Source organism: Embiotoca jacksoni, unplaced genomic scaffold (genome assembly GCF_022577435.1).
Source record: "Embiotoca jacksoni isolate LCO1_2020_lvr unplaced genomic scaffold, fEmbJac1.0.p SCAF_5, whole genome shotgun sequence".
NCBI classification, from domain to species: domain Eukaryota; kingdom Metazoa; phylum Chordata; class Actinopteri; family Embiotocidae; genus Embiotoca; species Embiotoca jacksoni.
In genome coordinates, this window is record NW_027185403.1 from 10337110 (window position 1) to 10359173 (window position 22064).

The 22064-nt window shown below is 42.2% G+C and overlaps 6 protein-coding genes across 6 annotated transcripts; all 6 read right to left on the reverse strand.

Annotated features, from left to right (window-relative positions):
* Nucleotides 1-246: 246 nt before the first annotated feature.
* Nucleotides 247-2968, reverse strand: LOC138211757 (protocadherin alpha-C2-like). Its single transcript, XM_069171872.1, has one exon. It carries the CDS (start codon nucleotides 2776-2778, stop codon nucleotides 262-264), a length of 2517 nt encoding a protein of 838 aa, XP_069027973.1. The 5' UTR covers nucleotides 2779-2968; the 3' UTR covers nucleotides 247-261.
* A 242-nt stretch (nucleotides 2969-3210) lies between these two features.
* Nucleotides 3211-5923, reverse strand: LOC138211611 (protocadherin alpha-C2-like). The gene has a single exon (XM_069171581.1). The coding sequence runs from the start codon at nucleotides 5719-5721 to the stop codon at nucleotides 3211-3213; it is 2511 nt and encodes an 836-aa protein (XP_069027682.1). The 5' UTR covers nucleotides 5722-5923.
* Nucleotides 5924-6532: 609 nt separating this feature from the next.
* LOC138211760 (protocadherin alpha-C2-like) lies at nucleotides 6533-9173 on the reverse strand. Its single transcript, XM_069171875.1, has one exon. The coding sequence runs from the start codon at nucleotides 8981-8983 to the stop codon at nucleotides 6548-6550; it is 2436 nt and encodes an 811-aa protein (XP_069027976.1). The 5' UTR covers nucleotides 8984-9173; the 3' UTR covers nucleotides 6533-6547.
* A 109-nt stretch (nucleotides 9174-9282) lies between these two features.
* Nucleotides 9283-12151, reverse strand: LOC138211758 (protocadherin beta-16-like). The gene has a single exon (XM_069171873.1). The coding sequence runs from the start codon at nucleotides 11910-11912 to the stop codon at nucleotides 9363-9365; it is 2550 nt and encodes an 849-aa protein (XP_069027974.1). The 5' UTR covers nucleotides 11913-12151; the 3' UTR covers nucleotides 9283-9362.
* A 596-nt stretch (nucleotides 12152-12747) lies between these two features.
* LOC138211759 (protocadherin alpha-C2-like) lies at nucleotides 12748-15422 on the reverse strand. The gene has a single exon (XM_069171874.1). It carries the CDS (start codon nucleotides 15199-15201, stop codon nucleotides 12763-12765), a length of 2439 nt encoding a protein of 812 aa, XP_069027975.1. The 5' UTR covers nucleotides 15202-15422; the 3' UTR covers nucleotides 12748-12762.
* A 245-nt stretch (nucleotides 15423-15667) lies between these two features.
* pcdhb (protocadherin b) lies at nucleotides 15668-18294 on the reverse strand. Its single transcript, XM_069171876.1, has one exon. It carries the CDS (start codon nucleotides 18110-18112, stop codon nucleotides 15683-15685), a length of 2430 nt encoding a protein of 809 aa, XP_069027977.1. The 5' UTR covers nucleotides 18113-18294; the 3' UTR covers nucleotides 15668-15682.
* Between the last annotated feature and the right edge of the window lie 3770 nt (nucleotides 18295-22064).

Here is a 22064-nt window from a genome sequence, read left to right on the forward strand (position 1 = left end):
CGTTTTTGCCATGGAGTTTCAGCACCACGGAGGTGTCCTCTTGTCTCACTGACACTTTGACAACTATTCATGATCATGACTTTAATGGCCTGGTATTTCACTATCAAAACAGCACCACCCTTAAGGTTTTGAGAGATGGTTTTAAAATTAGTTTATCATGATCCTCCATGGTCATATTTGTAATTGTTTCAATTGGCAATAAAACTGAGTGACCACTGCAGATATTTTGAATCATTAGATCAAGTGATGTTGTTTATGAACTTAACTGATTAAGTTTAATGACTTGACACAATGTATAATCGGGGAGGATATGTCACTCAATATTGAGAAATGATACATACAAAATATACGCTGCATTCCTACCTGCAGAGTAGAAGCTGCTGAGTCACTAGTCTCTGTGAGGCCTGTCCCTCTTGGTAAACTGGACACGATGTATCTGGAGCCCTTTGGCACAGGCTGTCTGACCACCATCTTTCCTTTCCTGGTCTCTGCTAGAAACAGACTGTACCAGTAGGCATCGTTGGAGACCAGAGTGGAATCTGCGATGGTGGAGTTCCTCTCACTGATCACACTGTTCCTGCAGGGAGGAGCCGCTTTGCTGCTCTTGGGTTTCTGACACTTGAGCACGATGGTGACCAGTATGGTGATCAGCAGGAGAAATGACACGGAGCCCAGACCGATGACCAGATACAGGTTCAGGTCTGAAAAGATGTCATATTCCAGAGGCACCTCGGTCATGTCAGAGTAGGTCTTAACGGCAGTCTCCACTGTGGACAGCTTGATGGTGACTGTAGCAGAGAGAGCAGGCTGCCCGTTGTCCTTGGCAACAACAACCAGCCTCTGGTAGCGCGGATCTCTGTAACTGAACATCCTCATAGTCCGGATCTCTCCGTTGTATTGGTCCAGACTGAACAAGGTGGCGTCAGTCACCTGTAGAAACTGGTAGGTAATCCGAGAGTTGTGCACTGAGTCCGTGTCCAAGGCTATCACCTTGGCAACCAGGGAGCCTTTATCGGTGGATCTGGGGATCTTCTCCTCCACCAACGAGCCGTGCGCGCGCCACGGAGACACAATAACCGGAGCGTTGTCGTTCTGGTCCACAATAATGATGTGGACGGTCACGTTACTGCTGAGTGGAGGAGAGCCAGAGTCTCTGGCCTCAATGTGGAAAAGAAACTCCGTCTCAATCTCATAGTCAAAAGTTTTGAGTGCGTAAAGATTGCCGTTCTCTGGATTGATGGAGAACAGCATGGACATGGAGGTGTTGACTATCTCCTTCTCTAGGATGAAATAAACTAGATACTGGTTTTCATGGAGGTCAGGGTCAAACGCAGTGAGGGAGCTGAGCAAGGCCCCAGGTGCGTTATTCTCCATCACACGTATAGTATAAAATGACTGGGGGAACTGTGGAACATTGTCATTAACATCCAGCAGCTCTAAAGTCATAGTTTCATTATCAGATAAAGGAGGAGAACCTCTGTCTGTGACGGTGAAAGTGATGTCATATTCTGGGACCTTCTCACGGTCTAATGGCTCTGACACTACTAATTCATAATAGTTATCAGAGGACTCCCTCAGTCTGAACGGCATATTATCTGGAACATGAAGATCAACCACTCCATTATCACCTGAGTCTTTATCATTGACACTAACTACAGCTATCACTGTGTCTAGTTTGATGTTTTCATTGACTGGACTCTGAAATGATTTAATAGATATTTCTGGGTGGTTGTCATTCATGTCTTCAATTAAAATTTGTATGGTACATTGTCCTGATAAACTATTGGCTCCTTTGTCGGTTGCTATAATTTCCATATCATAAATCCTGAAGTCCTCATAGTTCAACATTCCCTTCACAGTAATTTCACCAGTGGAAGGATTCAGATTAAATGTTTCTTGTGTTTTTTCTGATGTATACAAACTGTATGAATAAGTTAGATCAGAATTTGACCCTTCATCTAAGTCTGTTGCATTGAGGTCAATAACGAGGCTTCCAATGGGAGAATTTTCCATTAATTGTACACTCTGACTGACTTTGTCAAAAGTCGGTGCATTATCATTTGTGTCTAAAACATGAACAATAACACTGGCAGTACCAGAACGAGCAGGTGTTCCTCCATCTACAGCTGTGAGTATTAAATTATGAACAGCCTGCTGCTCCCGATCTAATGTCTTTTTGAGAATCAAGTCTGCAAACTTTGAACCTTCCCTTCCAGTCTGAACTTCAATATTAAAGTATTCACTTTCACTCAGATGGTATGTTTTAACTGAGTTTGTTCCAACATCAGGATCAACTGCATTACTGAGAGAGAATCGCTCTCCTTTTGGTGTCGCTTCAGATATATCTAAATGAATGGCGTCCCTTCGAAATTGCGGGGCGTTGTCGTTCATGTCCAGGATTTCTACTTCTATATTAAAAATCCTTAGTGGGTTTTCTAGTATTACTTCCAGTCTGAGATAGCAAGACGCTGAAGATTTTGTGTTGCAAATATATTCTCTGTCAATCTTCTCCACAATATACAGCTCTCCAGTTTCTTTGTTCACATCCAGATATTTTTTGTTTCCGATGATGTCGAGACGCATCTTCCTCTGATTCAGTGTTTTAACATCCAGGCTGAGATCGGTAGCGAGGTTCGCTACGACTGATCCATCTTTCATTTCCTCGGGTATAGAATAATGAGTCACTGCCGTCGATATTTGATAAACGAAGGAAAACAGAATAAGAACAACGAGCAGCACGTACCTTTTGCAAAACTCCATTATCAGAAAAGGTCCCATTATTGTGTCTATGTACGGAAATAACCCAATGTAATGTCCGTTTTCAGCGATAATTAAATGTGTTTATAGGTCTTTGATCTTTAACATAATCATATTGTTTTTTGAATCCCGAGGATATCTGGCAAGACAAACAAAAGAATCGCGTTTTCGGAGTACGGTTTCAGCTCCGCTGAGATGCTCGGCTTCTTCGATGTGTGCTACTGAAAAAAATAATTGTCATGGCGTTCATTGTCCGGTTGTTTCTGTAGGAAACAGCGCCACTTTTTAAATTTTTTTAAAATTGTGTTAAATATGACACACGTAGAGAAGCATTTTACTAAATAAATAGGAACTTAAGAGAAGTACGTTTTGCAGATGTTACTGAAAATAATTACTGATGATTGATAAGGCTTTGGAACCTTTGAACATCCTCAATGAAAAAAAAAAAGTCACTTAACTGATTAAGTTTAATGACTTGAAGCAATGTATAATCGGGGAGGCAATGTCACTCAATATTGAGAAATAATACATACAAAATATACACTGCATTCCTACCTGCAGAGTAGAAGCTGCTGAGTCACTAGTCTCTGTGAGGCCTGTCCCTCTTGGTAAACTGGACACGATGTATCTGGAGCCCTTTGGCACAGGCTGTCTGACCACCATCTTTCCTTTCCTGGTCTCTGCTAGAAACAGACTGTACCAGTAGGCATCGTTGGAGACCAGAGTGGAATCTGCGATGGTGGAGTTCCTCTCACTGATCACACTGTTCCTGCAGGGAGGAGCCGCTTTGCTGCTCTTGGGTTTCTGACACTTGAGCACGATGGTGACCAGTATGGTGATCAGCAGGAGAAATGACACGGAGCCCAGACCGATGACCAGATACAGGTTCAGGTCTGAAAAGATGTCATATTCCAGAGGCACCTCGGTCATGTCAGAGTAGGTCTTAACGGCAGTCTCCACTGTGGACAGCTTGATGGTGACTGTAGCAGAGAGAGCAGGCTGCCCGTTGTCCTTGGCAACAACAACCAGCCTCTGGTAGCGCGGATCTCTGTAACTGAACATCCTCATAGTCCGGATCTCTCCGTTGTATTGGTCCAGACTGAACAAGGTGGCGTCAGTCACCTGCAGAAACTGGTAGGTAATCCGAGAGTTGTGCACTGAGTCCGTGTCCAAGGCTATCACCTTGGCAACCAGGGAGCCTTTATCGGTGGATCTGGGGATCTTCTCCTCCACCAATGAGCCGTGCGCGCGCCAAGGAGAGACAATAACCGGAGCGTTGTCGTTCTGGTCCACAATAATGATGTGGACGGTCACGTTACTGCTGAGTGGAGGAGAGCCAGAGTCTCTGGCCTCGATGTGGAAAAGAAACTCCGTCTCAATCTCATAGTCAAAAGTTTTGAGTGCGTAAAGATTGCCGTTCTCTGGATTGATGGAGAACAGCATGGACATGGAGGTGTTGACTATCTCCTTCTCTAAGATGAAATAAACTAGATACTGGTTTTCATGGAGGTCAGGGTCAAACGCAGTGAGGGAGCTGAGCAAGGCCCCAGGTGCGTTATTCTCCATCACACGTATAGTATAAAATGACTGGGGGAACTGTGGAACATTGTCATTAACATCCAGCAGCTCTAAAGTCATAGTTTCATTATCAGATAAAGGAGGAGAACCTCTGTCTGTGACGGTGAAAGTGATGTCATATTCTGGGACCTTCTCACGGTCTAATGGCTCTGACACTACTAATTCATAATAGTTATCAGAGGACTCCCTCAGTCTGAACGGCATATTATCTGGAACATGAAGATCAACCACTCCGTTATCACCAGAGTCTTTATCATTGACACTAACGACAGCTATCACTGTATCTAGTTTGATGTTTTCATTGACTGGACTCTGAAATGATTTAATAGATATTTCTGGGTGGTTGTCATTCATGTCTTCAACTACAATCTTTATGGTACATTGTCCTGATAAACTATTGGCTCCTTTGTCAGTTGCTATAATTTCCATATCATAAATCCTGAAGTCCTCATAGTTCAACATTCCCTTCACAGTAATTTCACCAGTGGAAGGATTCAGATTAAATGTTTCTTGTGTTTTTTCTGATGTATATAAACTGTATGAATAAGTTAGATCAGAATTTGACCCCTCATCGAAGTCTGTTGCATTTAGATCAATAACGAGGCTGCCAATGGGAGAATTTTCAGTAATTTTAAAATTGTAAATTGTTTTGTCAAATGTCGGTGCATTATCATTGGTGTCTAAAACACGAACAATAACACTGGCAGTACCAGAACGAGCAGGTGTTCCTCCATCTACAGCTGTGAGTATTAAATTATGAACAGCCTGCTGCTCCCGATCTAATATTTTTGTTAAAATCAAATCGGCAAACTTCGACCCTTCTCTTCCTGTCTGAACTTCAATATTAAAGTATTCACTCGTACTCAGATGATATGTTTTCACTGAATTAATTCCAACATCCGCATCAACTGCATTGCTGAGAGAAAATCTCTCTCCTTTTGGTGTCGCTTCAGAAATATCTAAATATATGGTTTCTCTTCGAAATTGCGGGGCGTTGTCGTTCATGTCCAGGATTTCCACTTCAATATTAAAAATTCGCAATGGGTTTTCCAGTATCACTTCCAATTTTAGGTAGCACGATGATTTTGTGTTGCAAATATATTCTCTGTCAATCTTCTCCACGATATACAGCTCTCCAGTTTCTTTGTTCACATCCAGATATTTTTTATTTCCGATGATGTCGAGACGCATCTTCCTCTGATTCAGTGTTTTAACATCCAGGCTGAGATCGGTAGCGAGGTTCGCTACGACTGATCCCTCTTTCATTTCCTCGGGTATAGAATAATGAGTCACTGCCGTCGATATTTGATAAACGAAGGAAAACAGGATAAGAACAATGACCAGCACGTACCTTTTGCAAGACTCCATTGTCAGAAAAGGTCCCATTATTGTGTCCGTGCACAGAGATTCACCCAATATTATGTCCTTTTTTTTTCGATTATTAATTTAGTTTTTAGGTCTTTGATCTTTAAAATAATCCAAAATTTTTAATCCTGATTTTATCGGGGTGCCGAGAAAAACCGAATCGCATTTACGGAGTACAGTTTCAGCTCCGCAGAGCTGTCTGGCAGCTTCAATGTGTACTACTAAAAAAAAATCAATCATGACGTTCGGTGGTTTCTCTAGAAAACAGCGCCACCTTTTACTTAAAAAAAAAAAAAAACTTGGTTAAACGTTGAGATGCATTATAATGGTTAAATATGAATTGACGTATTTTTTCAGATGTGACTGAAAAGAACCCCTTTTGATTGATAAAGCTTTGTGATCTTTGAACATCGACAATGCGAAATCAAGTGTCAGTTAATGTTGATAAATGATATATTCAAATCTAAATTCACAATATATATTACCTGTAGTGTGGAAACTGCTGAGTGAAAAAAGTAAAGTCTGTTTTTGGCCTGGAGTTTCAGCACCACGGAGCTGTCCTGTTGTCTCACTGTATGCCCGATGAGAACTATTCACTGTCATGGCTGTCATGGGCTGGTATTTTACTATCAAAACAGCGCCAGCCTTGACGTTTTGAGAGACTTGTTTAAAATGTGTTAAACATGAACCTCCATAGTAATTTTGTTTTCGTTGTTTCAGTGGGGGGTAAAACTGAATGACCACAGCAGATATTTAAAGGGGAATTATTAAATCAACTCAAGTTGTGTTTGAACTTTACGGATTTATGTTTAATGACTTAAAACAATGTATAATGGAGGAGGAAATGTCACTGAATATGAATAAATAATATGTAAAATATACACTGGATTCCTACCTGCAGAGTAGAAGCTGCTGAGTCACTAGTCTCTGTGAGGCCTGTCCCTCTTGGTAAACTGGACACGATGTATCTGGAGCCCTTTGGCACAGGCTGTCTGACCACCATCTTTCCTTTCCTGGTCTCTGCTAGAAACAGACTGTACCAGTAGGCATCGTTGGAGACCAGAGTGGAATCTGCGATGGTGGAGTTCCTCTCACTGATCACACTGTTCCTGCAGGGAGGAGCCGCTTTGCTGCTCTTGGGTTTCTGACACTTGAGCACGATGGTGACCAGTATGGTGATCAGCAGGAGAAATGACACGGAGCCCAGACCGATGACCAGATACAGGTTCAGGTCTGAAAAGATGTCATATTCCAGAGGCACCTCGGTCATGTCAGAGTAGGTCTTAACAGCAGTCTCCACTGTGGACAGCTTGATGGTGACTGTAGCAGAGAGAGCAGGCTGCCCGTTGTCCTTGGCAACAACAACCAGCCTCTGGTAGCGCGGATCTCTGTAACTGAACATCCTCATAGTCCGGATCTCTCCGTTGTATTGGTCCAGACTGAACAAGGTGGCGTCAGTCACCTGAAGAAACTGGTAGGTAATCCGAGAGTTGTGCACTGAGTCCGTGTCCAAGGCTATCACCTTGGCAACCAGGGAGCCTTTATCGGTGGATCTGGGGATCTTCTCCTCCACCAACGAGCCATGTGCGCGCCACGGAGAGACGATAACCGGAGCGTTGTCGTTCTGGTCCACAATAATGATGTGGACGGTCACGTTACTGCTGAGTGGAGGAGAGCCAGAGTCTCTGGCCTCGATGTGGAAAAGAAACTCCGTCTCAATCTCATAGTCAAAAGTTTTGAGTGCGTAAAGATTGCCGTTCTCTGGATTGATGGAGAACAGCATGGACATGGAGGTGTTGACTATCTCCTTCTCTAAGATGAAATAAACTAGATACTGGTTTTCATGGAGGTCAGGGTCAAACGCAGTGAGGGAGCTGAGCAAGGCCCCAGGTGCGTTATTCTCCATCACACGTATAGTATAAAATGACTGGGGGAACTGTGGAACATTGTCATTAACATCCAGCAGCTCTAAAGTCATAGTTTCATTATCAGATAAAGGAGGAGAACCTCTGTCTGTGACAGTGAAAGTGATGTCATATTCTGGGACCTTCTCACGGTCTAATGGCTCTGACACTACTAATTCATAATAGTTATCAGAGGACTCCCTCAGTCTGAACGGCATATTATCTGGAATATGAAGATCAACCACTCCATTATCACCTGAGTCTTTATCACTGACACTAACTACAGCTATCACTGTGTCTAGTTTGATGTTTTCATTGACTGGACTCTGAAATGATTTAATAGATATTTCTGGGTGGTTGTCATTCATGTCTTCAACTACAATCTTTATGGTACATTGTCCTGATAAACTATTGGCTCCTTTGTCGGTTGCTATAATTTCCATATCATAAATCCTGAAATCCTCATAGTTCAACATTCCCTTCACAGTAATTTCACCAGTGGAAGGATTCAGATGAAATGTTTCTTGTGTTTTTTCTGATGTATATAAACTGTATGAATAAGTTAGATCAGAATTTGAGCCTTCATCTAAGTCTGTTGCATTGAGATCAATAACGAGGCTTCCAATGGGAGAATTTTCAATTATTTTTACGTTGTAAATTGATTTGTCAAATGTCGGTGCATTATCATTGGTGTCTAAAACATGAACAATAACACTGGCAGTACCAGAACGAGCAGGTGTTCCTCCATCTACAGCTGTGAGTATTAAATTATGAACAGCCTGCTGCTCCCGATCTAACGTCTTTTTCAAGATTAAATCTGCAAACTTCGATCCGTCTCTTCCTGTCTGCACCTCAATTGTAAACTGTTCACTTTCACTTAAATAGTATGTTTTCACAGAATTGCTTCCAACGTCAGGGTCAACAGCGTTGCTCAATGAGAATCTTTCTCCAGCAGACGTTGACTCAGAAATGTCCAAATGAATCGCATCTCGTCGAAATTGTGGGGCGTTGTCATTCATGTCCAAAATTTCTAGTTCTATGTTGAATATTCTCAAAGGATTTTCAAGTATAACTTCCATTTTCAAGTAGCACAAAGTGAGTGTTTTAGTACAAATATATTCTCTGTCAATCTTCTCCACAACATACAGCTCTCCAGTCTCTTTGTTCACATCCAGATATTTCTTGCTGGCGATGAGGTCGAGACGCATCTTCCTCTGATTCAGTGTTTTAACATCCAGGCTGAGATCGGTAGCGAGGTTCGCTACGACTGATCCCTCTTTCATTTCCTCGGGTATAGAATAATGAGTCACTGAGGCCGTTACATGATGGACGAAGGAATAGAAAATTAAAAACGCCACGTACCTTTTCTGTGACTGCATTGTTGCATCGGACAGCGGGATTGTCCTTTTGTTTACCGTTTGATGCACGTCAGTCGATATAATGTACGTTTCCACTGGTTTACGAGTTTGCAATTAAGGTCTCCATTTCACCCTTATTAGAGCTTTAAATCCGGGAGTATTTTGACGAATAAACGAAATCGCCTTTCTCTCAGTTAATGTAAGATTCAGTTCGCGGGGCTGTCCTTCTGTTTGAATGGCAAACTGCTTTAGTGATTCACTATCATGGCGACCGCGTTGCTTTCACTGAGTAAACAGCGACACACTCTGTAAAGAGCAGAATCAAATAATCTATTTAAAATAGTTAATCTCGAGAAAACGACAATGGTTTAGCGTTTAGAGGTGAGTTATAGAGGAATGGCTACTGCAGATATTGCTGAAAGATGTTGGTTAATTTTTTTCTAAGCCTTACGTTTTGATAGAAATAGTGTGTGACAACAAATGGCAAGTTAATTGACAGTTGAATATACAAGGGACATGTTAACTTTATTCCTACCTGCAGAGTAGAAGCTGCTGAGTCACTAGTCTCTGTGAGTCCTGTCCCTCTCGGTAAACTGGACACGATGTATCTGGAGCCCTTTGGCACAGGCTGTCTGACCACCATCTTTCCTTTCCTGGTCTCTGCTAGAAACAGACTGTACCAGTAGGCATCGTTGGAGACCAGAGTGGAATCTGCGATGGTGGAGTTCCTCTCACTGATCACACTGTTCCTGCAGGGAGGAGCCGCTTTGCTGCTCTTGGGTTTCTGACACTTGAGCACGATGGTGACCAGTATGGTGATCAGCAGGAGAAATGACACGGAGCCCAGACCGATGACCAGATACAGGTTCAGGTCTGAAAAGATGTCATATTCCAGAGGCACCTCGGTCATGTCAGAGTAGGTCTTAACGGCAGTCTCCACTGTGGACAGCTTGATGGTGACTGTAGCAGAGAGAGCAGGCTGCCCGTTGTCCTTGGCAACAACAACCAGCCTCTGGTAGCGTGGATCTCTGTAACTGAACATCCTCATAGTCCGGATCTCTCCGTTGTATTGGTCCAGACTGAACAAGGTGGCGTCAGTCACCTGTAGAAACTGGTAGGTAATCCGAGAGTTGTGCACTGAGTCCGTGTCCAAGGCTATCACCTTGGCAACCAGGGAGCCTTTATCGGTGGATCTGGGGATCTTCTCCTCCACCAACGAGCCGTGCGCGCGCCACGGAGACACAATAACCGGAGCGTTGTCGTTCTGGTCCACAATAATGATGTGGACGGTCACGTTACTGCTGAGTGGAGGAGAGCCAGAGTCTCTGGCCTCGATGTGGAAAAGAAACTCCGTCTCAATCTCATAGTCAAAAGTTTTGAGTGCGTAAAGATTGCCGTTCTCTGGATTGATGGAGAACAGCATGGACATGGAGGTGTTGACTATCTCCTTCTCTAGGATGAAATAAACTAGATACTGGTTTTCATGGAGGTCAGGGTCAAACGCAGTGAGGGAGCTGAGCAAGGCCCCAGGTGCGTTATTCTCCATCACACGTATAGTATAAAATGACTGGGGGAACTGTGGAACATTGTCATTAACATCCAGCAGCTCTAAAGTCATAGTTTCATTATCAGATAAAGGAGGAGAACCTCTGTCTGTGACGGTGAAAGTGATGTCATATTCTGGGACCTTCTCACGGTCTAATGGCTCTGACACTACTAATTCATAATAGTTATCAGAGGACTCCCTCAGTCTGAACGGCATATTATCTGGAACATGAAGATCAACCACTCCGTTGTCACCTGAGTCTTTATCATTGACACTAACTACAGCTATCACTGTATCTAGTTTGATGTTTTCATTGACTGGACTCTGAAATGATTTAATAGATATTTCTGGGTGGTTGTCATTCATGTCTTCAACTACAATCTTTATGGTACATTGTCCTGATAAACTATTGGCTCCTTTGTCGGTTGCTATAATTTCCATATCATAAAACCTGAAGTCCTCATAGTTCAACATTCCCTTCACAGTAATTTCACCAGTGGAAGGATTCAGATGAAATGTTTCTTGTGTTTTTTCTGATGTATATAAACTGTATGAATAAGTTACATCAGAATTTGAGCCTTCATCTAAGTCTATTGCATTGAGATCAATAACGAGGCTTCCAATGGGAGAATTTTCAATTATTTCAACATTGTAAATTGATTTGTCAAATGTAGGTGCATTATCATTGGTGTCCAAAACATGAACAATAATGCTGACTGTACCAGAACGAGCAGGTGTTCCTCCATCTACAGCTGTGAGTATTAAATTATGAACAGCCTGCTGCTCCCGATCTAATATTTTTGTTAAAATTAATTCCGCAAATTTCGACCCATCTCTTCCGGTTTGAACCTCGATATTAAAATGTTCACTTTCACTCAGATGGTATGTTTTCACTGAATTCGTTCCAACATCAGGATCAACTGCATTACTGAGAGAAAATCTCTCTCCTTTTGGTGTCGCTTCAGATATATCTAAATGAATGGCGTCCCTTCGAAATTGTGGGGCGTTGTCGTTCATGTCCAGGATTTCTATTTCTATATTAAATATTCGCAATGGGTTTTCTAGTATTACTTCCAGTTTGAGATAACAAGACGCTGAAGATTTTGTTGGGCAAATATATTCTCTGTCAATCTTCTCCATAACATACAGTTCTCCAGTTTCTTTGTTCACATCCAGATATTTTTTGTTGGCGATGATATCAAGACGCATCTTCCTCTGATTCAGTGTTTTAACATCCAGGCTGAGATCGGTAGCGAGGTTCGCTACGACTGATCCCTCTTTCATTTCCTCGGCTATAGAATAATGAGTCACTGAGGTCGACATTTGATGAACAAAGGAAAACAGAACAAGAGCAACGAGCAGCACGTACCTTTCGCAAGACTTCATTGTCAGAAAAGGTCCCATTGCGGGGTATGTGCACAGAGATTCACCCAACGTAATGTCCGTTTCCAGCGATAATTAAATATGTTTTTAGGTCTTTGATCTTTACATGGTCATAAATTTCAACCCTGACGATATCGGGGAGCCGAAAAAACACATTGGCGTATTCGGAGTACAGTTTCAGCTCAAATGAGCTGCCCGACTGCTTCAATATGTCCTACTGACAAAATTCATTTTCACGGCGTGCGCTCGTTTCTTTAGAAAACAGCGCCACCCTTTAAACATTTTAAAACCTTTGTCAAAAGTTACACATGTTGAGATGCCTTTTACTTAATACATGTGAAATTAAGATAACTGTTGTTTACAGACGTAACTGGAAAGAATCGTTATTGATTAATACAACTCTGATCTCTGAACATACACAATGAGAAAAAAAAAGTGACTTAATGTTGATAAATGATTAATTCAAAACTAAATTCACAATACACTGCAGAGTGGAAACTGCTGAGTCAAAAAAAAGGCGATCGCGTTTTCGCCGTGGAGTTTCAGCATCACGGAGCTGTCCTGTTGTCTCACTGTATGCCCTCTGACAACTATTCATTGTCATGGCTTTCATGGCCTGGTATTTTACTATTAAAACAGCGTCACGCTTAAGGTTTTGACAGACTGTTTTTAAATTAGTTTAACATGAACTTCTATAGTAATTTTTACTTTTTTTGTTATATATTTCAGTGGGGGATAAAACTGAATGACCACTACAGATATTTAGAATCACTAGATCAACTCAGGCTGTTTATTAACTTCGATTACGAACGGATCTCTCCGTTGTATTACGTTTATTGATTTAAAACAATGTATAATGGAGGAGGAAATGTCACTGAATATGAATAAATAATACGTAAAATATACACTGGATTCCTACCTGCAGAGTAGAAGCTGCTGAGTCACTAGTCTCTGTGAGGCCTGTCCCTCTTGGTAAACTGGACACGATGTATCTGGAGCCCTTTGGCACAGGCTGTCTGACCACCATCTTTCCTTTCCTGGTCTCTGCTAGAAACAGACTGTACCAGTAGGCATCGTTGGAGACCAGAGTGGAATCTGCGATGGTGGAGTTCCTCTCACTGATCACACTGTTCCTGCAGGGAGGAGCCGCTTTGCTGCTCTTGGGTTTCTGACACTTGAGCACGATGGTGACCAGTATGGTGATCAGCAGGAGAAATGACACGGAGCCCAGACCGATGACCAGATACAGGTTCAGGTCTGAAAAGATGTCATATTCCAGAGGCACCTCGGTCATGTCAGAGTAGGTCTTAACAGCAGTCTCCACTGTGGACAGCTTGATGGTGACTGTAGCAGAGAGAGCAGGCTGCCCGTTGTCCTTGGCAACAACAACCAGCCTCTGGTAGCGCGGATCTCTGTAACTGAACATCCTCATAGTCCGGATCTCTCCGTTGTATTGGTCCAGACTGAACAAGGTGGCGTCAGTCACCTGAAGAAACTGGTAGGTAATCCGAGAGTTGTGCACTGAGTCCGTGTCCAAGGCTATCACCTTGGCAACCAGGGAGCCTTTATCGGTGGATCTGGGGATCTTCTCCTCCACCAACGAGCCGTGCGCGCGCCACGGAGAGACGATAACCGGAGCGTTGTCGTTCTGGTCCACAATAATGATGTGGACGGTCACGTTACTGCTGAGTGGAGGAGAGCCAGAGTCTCTGGCCTCGATGTGGAAAAGAAACTCCGTCTCAATCTCATAGTCAAAAGTTTTGAGTGCGTAAAGATTGCCGTTCTCTGGATTGATGGAGAACAGCATGGACATGGAGGTGTTGACTATCTCCTTCTCTAAGATGAAATAAACTAGATACTGGTTTTCATGGAGGTCAGGGTCAAACGCAGTGAGGGAGCTGAGCAAGGCCCCAGGTGCGTTATTCTCCATCACACGTATAGTATAAAATGACTGGGGGAACTGTGGAACATTGTCATTAACATCCAGCAGCTCTAAAGTCATAGTTTCATTATCAGATAAAGGAGGAGAACCTCTGTCTGTGACGGTGAAAGTGATGTCATATTCTGGGACCTTCTCACGGTCTAATGGCTCTGACACTACTAATTCATAATAGTTATCAGAGGACTCCCTCAATCTGAACGGCATATTATCTGGAATATGAAGATCAACCACTCCATTATCACCTGAGTCTTTATCATTGACACTAACTACAGCTATCACTGTGTCTAGTTTGATGTTTTCATTGACTGGACTCTGAAATGATTTAATAGATATTTCTGGGTGGTTGTCATTCATGTCTTCAACTACAATCTTTATGGTACATTGTCCTGATAAACTATTGGCTCCTTTGTCGGTTGCTATAATTTCCATATCATAAATCCTGAAGTCCTCATAGTTCAACATTCCCTTCACAGTAATTTCACCAGTGGAAGGATTCAGATGAAATGTTTCTTGTGTTTTTTCTGATGTATATAAACTGTATGAATAAGTTAGATCAGAATTTGACCCTTCATCTAAGTCTGTTGCATTTAGATCAATAACGAGGCTTCCAATGGGAGAATTTTCGGTAATTTTAAAATTGTAAATTGATTTGTCAAATGTCGGTGCATTATCATTGGTGTCTAAAACACGAACAATAACACTGGCAGTACCAGAACGAGCAGGTGTTCCTCCATCTACAGCTGTGAGTATTAAATTATGAACAGCCTGCTGCTCCCGATCTAATATTTTTGTTAAAATCAAATCGGCAAACTTCGACCCTTCTCTTCCTGTCTGAACTTCAATATTAAAGTATTCACTCGTACTCAGATGATATGTTTTCACTGAATTAATTCCAACATCCGCATCAACTGCATTGCTGAGAGAAAATCTCTCTCCTTTTGGTGTCGCTTCAGAAATATCTAAATATATGGTTTCTCTTCGGAATTGCGGGGCGTTGTCGTTCATGTCCAGGATTTCCACTTCAATATTAAAAATTCGCACTGGGTTTTCTAGTATCGCCTCCAATTTTAGGTAGCAGGATGATTTCGTGTTGCATAGGCCTATATATTCTCTGTCAATCTTCTCAACAATATACAGCTCACCAGTCTCTTTGTTCACATCCAGATATTTTTTGTTGGCGATGATGTCAACTCGCATCTTTCTCGTTGTGAGTGTTTTAACATCCAGGCTGAGATCGGTTGCAAGGTTTGCAACGACTGATCCTTCTTTCATTTCCTCGGGTATAGAATAATGACTGACTGAAGTCGATACATAATGCGCAAAAGAAAAGAGAGCAACGAGCGACACGTACCTTTTGTGTGACTGCATTGTTAAAACGGATCCCAGTGTTGTGTGCGTGTTCGTCGTTGGAGGCACTTCAACCGATAAAATGCATACTAATAAGGAAAATTACTTAGAAAAACTTCAAATCAAATGATTTTGCGATTTATATCCAAAGAATTGTCGCTGCAAATAACGGATAAATTGTGCTACGCATCATTGGTCCGAATTTCAGCACCACGGAGCTTTCCGCTTCTTTTGATGGCGTCCTACTGACGACACTTCAGTGTCATGGAAATCGTGGGCCGGTATTTTTTTCTTGTCAACAGCGCCACTCCTTGAATCTTACCGTGATCTCCCCTTTTAATATACAGTATTTAAAACTATCGATGTAGCCAACAATTAAAAACATGGTGTCATGGTTTCAATGCATGATTTGCTCTCAATGTAGTTAATTAAACGTATTTACCTGTTACAAATCTTTGTCACCATAAATATTTCATAAATATATTGTAAATAAATAAATAAATTACATTATTTGAGAACTATGAAAAAACAAATCGGCAAATTGGAGGCATACCTGCAGAGTAGAAGCTGCTGAGTCACTAGTCTCTGTGAGTCCTGTCCCTCTTGGTAAACTGGACACGATGTATCTGGAGCCCTTTGGCACAGGCTGTCTGACCACCATCTTTCCTTTCCTGGTCTCTGCTAGAAACAGACTGTACCAGTAGGCATCGTTGGAGACCAGAGTGGAATCTGCGATGGTGGAGTTCCTCTCACTGATCACACTGTTCCTGCAGGGAGGAGCCGCTTTGCTGCTCTTGGGTTTCTGACACTTGAGCACGATGGTGACCAGTATGGTGATCAGCAGGAGAAATGACACGGAGCCCAGACCGATGACCAGATACAGGTTCAGGTCTGAAAAGATGTCATATTCCAGAGGCACCTCGGTCATGTCAGAGTAGGTCTTAACGGCAGTCTCCACTGTGGACAGCTTGATGGTGACTGTAGCAGAGAGAGCAGGCTGCCCGTTGTCCTTGGCAACAACAACCAGCCTCTGGTAGCGCGGATCTCTGTAACTGAACATCCTCATAGTCCGGATCTCTCCGTTGTATTGGTCCAGACTGAACAAGGTGGCGTCAGTCACCTGTAGAAACTGGTAGGTAATCCGAGAGTTGTGCACTGAGTCCGTGTCCAAGGCTATCACCTTGGCAACCAGGGAGCCTTTATCGGTGGATCTGGGGATCTTCTCCTCCACCAACGAGCCGTGCGCGCGCCACGGAGACACAATAACCGGAGCGTTGTCGTTCTGGTCCACAATAATGATGTGGACGGTCACGTTACTGCTGAGTGGAGGAGAGCCAGAGTCTCTGGCCTCGATGTGGAAAAGAAACTCCGTCTCAATCTCATAGTCAAAAGTTTTGAGTGCGTAAAGATTGCCGTTCTCTGGATTGATGGAGAACAGCATGGACATGGAGGTGTTGGCTATCTCCTTCTCTAGGATGAAATAAACTAGATACTGGTTTTCATGGAGGTCAGGGTCAAATGCAGTGAGGGAGCTGAGCAAGGCCCCAGGTGCGTTATTCTCCATCACACGTATAGTATAAAATGACTGGGGGAACTGTGGCGCGTTGTCATTAACATCCAGTAGATGCACAGTTATCGTTTCATTATCAGATAAAGGAGGCGTCCCAGCGTCTGTCACAATCAACATAATGTCATATTCAGGTACTGTTTCACGATCCAAAGGCTCTGAAACTATGAGCTTGTAATGCATAGGCCTATCTGATGATTTGTTAAGAATAAAAGGCATGGCCTGATATATAGAGAGGCTGACATTTCCATTATCACCAGTGTCTCTGTCACTTACGCCTACCAGGGCAATGACACTTCCTACTGGTATGTTCTCATCCACTGTATTTTTAACAGATTGTATCGTGATTTCTGGATAATTATCATTCATATCCGTCACATGGACGACCACTTTACACTGCCCCAGCAAGGGGTGCGTCCCTTTGTCTCTGGCTTCAATGTGCATCTCATAAAATTTCATATCCTCATAATCAATAGTGCCCTTCACAGTTATCTCCCCTGTGTTTGGATTTAGTGCGAAGACATCTTGTGTTTTTTCTGACGTGTAAAGGGTGAACGAGTACACTATCTCTGCATTCAGACCCTCGTCGAGATCTGTGGCGTTCAGCTTCATCACTACGTTTCCTATCGGGGTATTTTCCGTCATGTTAATTGTGTAAGTTTGCTTATCAAACCAAGGAGAATTGTCGTTTGTGTCCTGCACTCTTACGATAATATTGGCTGCGCCGGAGCGCACGGGCACCCCTCCATCCAAAGCAGTCAGTATTAATTCATGGACAGCAGTCTCCTCTCTGTCTAAAGCCTTTGTCAACACCAAATCTACGTATTGAGTTCCGTCACTGCCGGTCTGAATTTCGATGGTGAAATGTTCATTGACACTGAGTTTGTATGTTTTAATAGTATTGATGCCAACGTCTGGATCTACAGCATTGGGCAGGGAGAACCTTTCTCCCGGTGTTGCCGATTCGGAAACGTCGAGCTCGATTCTGTCTCGACGGAAATGTGGAGCGTTATCATTTATGTCCGTTATTCCAAGCTCGATGTTGAAGATGCGTAAGGGGCTCTCTATGACAACATCAAGCTTTAAAAAACATGTCGACTTTGCCGGACACAGATATTCCCTGTCCATCTTCTCCACGATATACAGTTCCCCCGTCCTTTTGTTAAAATCTAGATATTTTTTGGTGGTGAAAATATCAAGTTTTACCTCTCTTTGTGCCAAACCTCCAGGCTCCAGTCCCAAATCTGCAACGAGATTAGCCACAACTGAGCCCCTCTCCATTTCCTCGGCAATGGAGTACCGAGTCACGGACAAAGCACTGGGCCATACTGCACACAAGACAAAGACAGCCGTCCAAAATGTCATCTTTTTTTTTCTGCAGGGAGAAAAATAATCCAGGTTCTTGATTTTGAAGCTCTGACCAAATATTTCGGCAAATACTTGGAAGAAAACGAATACAAAAAAAAAATGGAATACTTAGGGTTTTGTTGTTGATTTAGAAATTAAAAGCATGACTTCCATATATGCGTGTCTTACACCCTTTGCAAATGGGTGTATCATGACTTCACCCAAGGAGACGCATGAGGCTTCACTGGTCAACAGTGACACCATGTGATAGAGACTGAGCATAGTGCAGCGATTCTGTCAGCCCCGTAGGGAGGAGATTTAAAATTAAATCATTTAAACAGACTAAAAACTTGACTGAGATAAATAGAAGATAAAAGTTGCCTGACAACGCCACCTAGTTAAGGAGTCTCGGTCTCCATAAAAACAAAGGCTCTATTAAAATCGGGAGGAGGGAGGGTGGGGGAGTGGGGAGCGGCAGGGATCACCAAGACATAATTAAAGAACAGTAAAAAAAAATGTTTTATTTACAATCTAAAACCCATAAAATACCTGTGCAATTAAGAGGTTGAAAGTCAGTGTAATTTTAAAACAAGTTAAAAAGAGTTCAAAGCTTAAAAAAAAAAAAAAAAAAAAAAAAAAAAAAGGACCTACTACCAAATTAAAAAGAGTTCAACACCAGGTAAAAGCCTGCCACCGGGAGGGGAGTCAGGGTGTGGTTGTTTCTTCTGGCTCTGCAGAGTTCCTCCAATCACTGTTGACACCATCGCCTGTCGTCTTGACGTCCTCCTCCCGTTAGTGTCGTGCTCTGGCTTCCTTTCTGTTGCGCTGTAGCCCCGTGTCATACTGGCTGCAGTATTTGGTGTCCACCTGGGAGGGAGGGGAGATCCTGCCCCTCCTGCCACGCCGTTGGCCACTTTGGTACTGCCAAGCACTCACGATTGGTCCCTTTAGATCAAAAGAACCTTTCCAGGTGCAGAGGATCAGTGACTGCAATCAGCCTCATTAAGATCAGAGCAGAGGGTCCAATAAAAATGCCTGGTAAAATCCTAGGTATAAAAACATGCAAGTAAAACACCACAATGCAAAATAAAAAAACAACCCATGCTAAAATCAATATAATGGCAATTTGATTCACAGCAAACGTAAAACAAACGATCTACGCTGCAAAAATGATGGCTTACTCTCCTTCTGACAACAATTCTTTTAAAATCTTTGCGACCAAGAACTGACTGAAATATGGTTTCAATGACAGTGACATGCAGTAAGACTCACTTATATTTTGTCATTTAATCAGTGCCAAATTTTTTTTTTTTTTAAACAGACCTCACTCCTAAGTATACAGACATTAGATATAAGGAAGCACATTGACTTGTGTGCATAATAATTTGTCTCATTTATGACACATATATTGTGTAAGTGGTGAAATGAACCTGATATACAGCTATTCTCCCTGACAACATGCATTACTCAATAAGCTTCAGTTTCCACTCCATGCTCTGGAGTTGATACCAGTCCAATATCAAATCATATCATCTTTAAATATTAACCCAAAGTAAGTTGGTATAATATGAAATAAAAAAAATAATAGGTTAGGTAGTTACTTTATTAATCCCCGAGGGGAAATTTTTTTTCGCTACAGCAGCATACAGGAAGCAATAGATAACAATAGAATAATAGAAAGCAATAAATAGAATAATAGAAAGCAATACAGAAAATATTGATTTGGTAAAGCCTTGTTTTGTATGATGATGATGACAACATATGAAAATGTATTTCTCCAAATAGCTATAATTTATCTATAGACTTTTTTTTCTGCTTACTTTGAACTATATATCAACTTCTACACCTTGCTGTAGCCCGCAAAGTTGAAAAAGTCAAGAATCTTAGCCTGGATTCAAACGTAGATCCGGTCGTGTGAAAAACACAACACAGACTGCTCCTCATAGTTAAAGTCTGCTTATAAACTTCTGCAGGAGACCTGTATAAGTACAAAGCAGTAGAACAGCCACATAAACTAATTACCTCAACATTGTGCCAAACAATAGGCTAATTTAAGTATATTCAGAAGGGACTGAAATGAGGGGAAAAAGTTAAAGAGGAATTACACGATTTGACACGCACAATAAGGAATAGCTGAATATGTGAGGAGTCTTTACTTTCCAGGTGATTAGACGGGATAGAGGATCAGAGGAGCTTGGGCAGGTTTTGGTTTTCAAAGTCCTGTTATTAAACTATTGCAAACAAACATAAATCACTCACTGGAAGGCTAAAAGGAAAACATCCCTTAAATAAAGCAAAAACAATCAATCAGACACAATGATGGGTGTACCTTTTGAATGAGAAATTTACACCCTCCTCCACACACACACACACACACACACACACACACACTGCACATTAAACACCCCCAAAAGTAAGGCCTGCACTCAATTTCCTGTACTTCTGCATTTCACTAGTGTATTTTATTTCTTAAATGTATTGTATTCTATTTTGTAGCTTGTTTAATGTTAATGCCATTTTAATGTTTCTTAATTGTTTTTTAAACTTCCTTTTCTTTTGCCCTACGTTTCGATGCTTTTAATGGTTTTATGTGGAGCACTTTGAATTGCATTGTTGTTGAAATGTGCTGTGCAAATAAACGTGCCTTGCCTTCAGAAGTCCTTTGCGTCCGCAGGATGGCCAGTTTAGCGGTACCAGATCAAAAAAAAAAGTTCACTAGTTTATGTGCAGTCGTCTTTTTTGATCCGTTGAAGCTGTACGTGTAGAGTCTTTGGTGATTCGAGGAGAGGAGCAGAGAGGAGCTCTGACTGAGGAAAAATAAATCAATTTCAATATGTCACCAAGACTTAGCCATTTATAGTTAAACTTGAGAAACTGGGATACAAATCATGCAGGTAAGCAAGTTCATCTGGGGTAATGAGAACAGGGAAACTGAGATACATGTAACCCACACGGGGTTAACGGAAGACTCAATATGCTATGGACCGGGGAGAGGTTGTCGGGAGGTTCAGTTCAACTGCAATGTGTAATAAACTTTAACAAACAATAAAACGCGAAACTATTTACATTCACATGTTAGGTTCAACATGTGCGATATTTAGTGCATTCAAAGTAACAACAACTGCTTGGCAGCTCGAAAACATTCACACTCGTGAACTTTGTTATCAATATCACAGGTGATGAAAGAAAACTGTCTCTTTAGTGCAAACAGTTTAGAGTTCTTTGGATCCAAACAGTTTAAGATGATGCCGTGTTGAGGTCGTAACAGGGTTGTTGTTGTTTTTTTAGTCAGTTTAGTTCAAAAGAGAGATCTTTGGTCAACAACAACAAAAAAATAGTCTGAGATGTCGGGCTTTGACTGTCCTACCACACTGGTGCACTCGGATGGAGGGACAGACGGTCTCCTCCGCGGGACAACAGGTGATCGTGGTCCAACTCCTCGGGGTTAAAAGGTGGCTCGCCGTCTCCATCTCGGTTTTCTAGGTAACTCAAAAACCTAACAAACTTATAATACCGAAGACAAATGCGCTATGAATCATACTTTTTTTTTTTTTTTTTTCCCTACCGTGTTATCAATGAAGAATGGTGCTGAATTAACTAGAGCTCACTGCTCTGACTAACACGACCATAAATAAAACACCTACGTTGATGTATTAGCGAGGAGAACACGCGCTGTCGGAGCCGACGGACAACGCCAGCTTCGAGTTAGCCGCCGTAGCTCAACTTCGCTGAACTCACCAATACGCTGCCAAACGAGGTGAACTCCTGGCACACCGGTGCTTGGACAACTCCCGTCTCTCCACAGAAACTCTCTCGAAAGGTAGACTTACTACTTTTCCTGTGTTTAGCGTGAAGAATTTCGCTTTCTCGAGCCGCGCTCATCTGTTCGTGCCTTCTTCACTTCTTCGCGCTCAGGTTGCTACCTGGAGGGGTGGGACTTAACCTACTCCTACCAATCAGAAACCGGTAT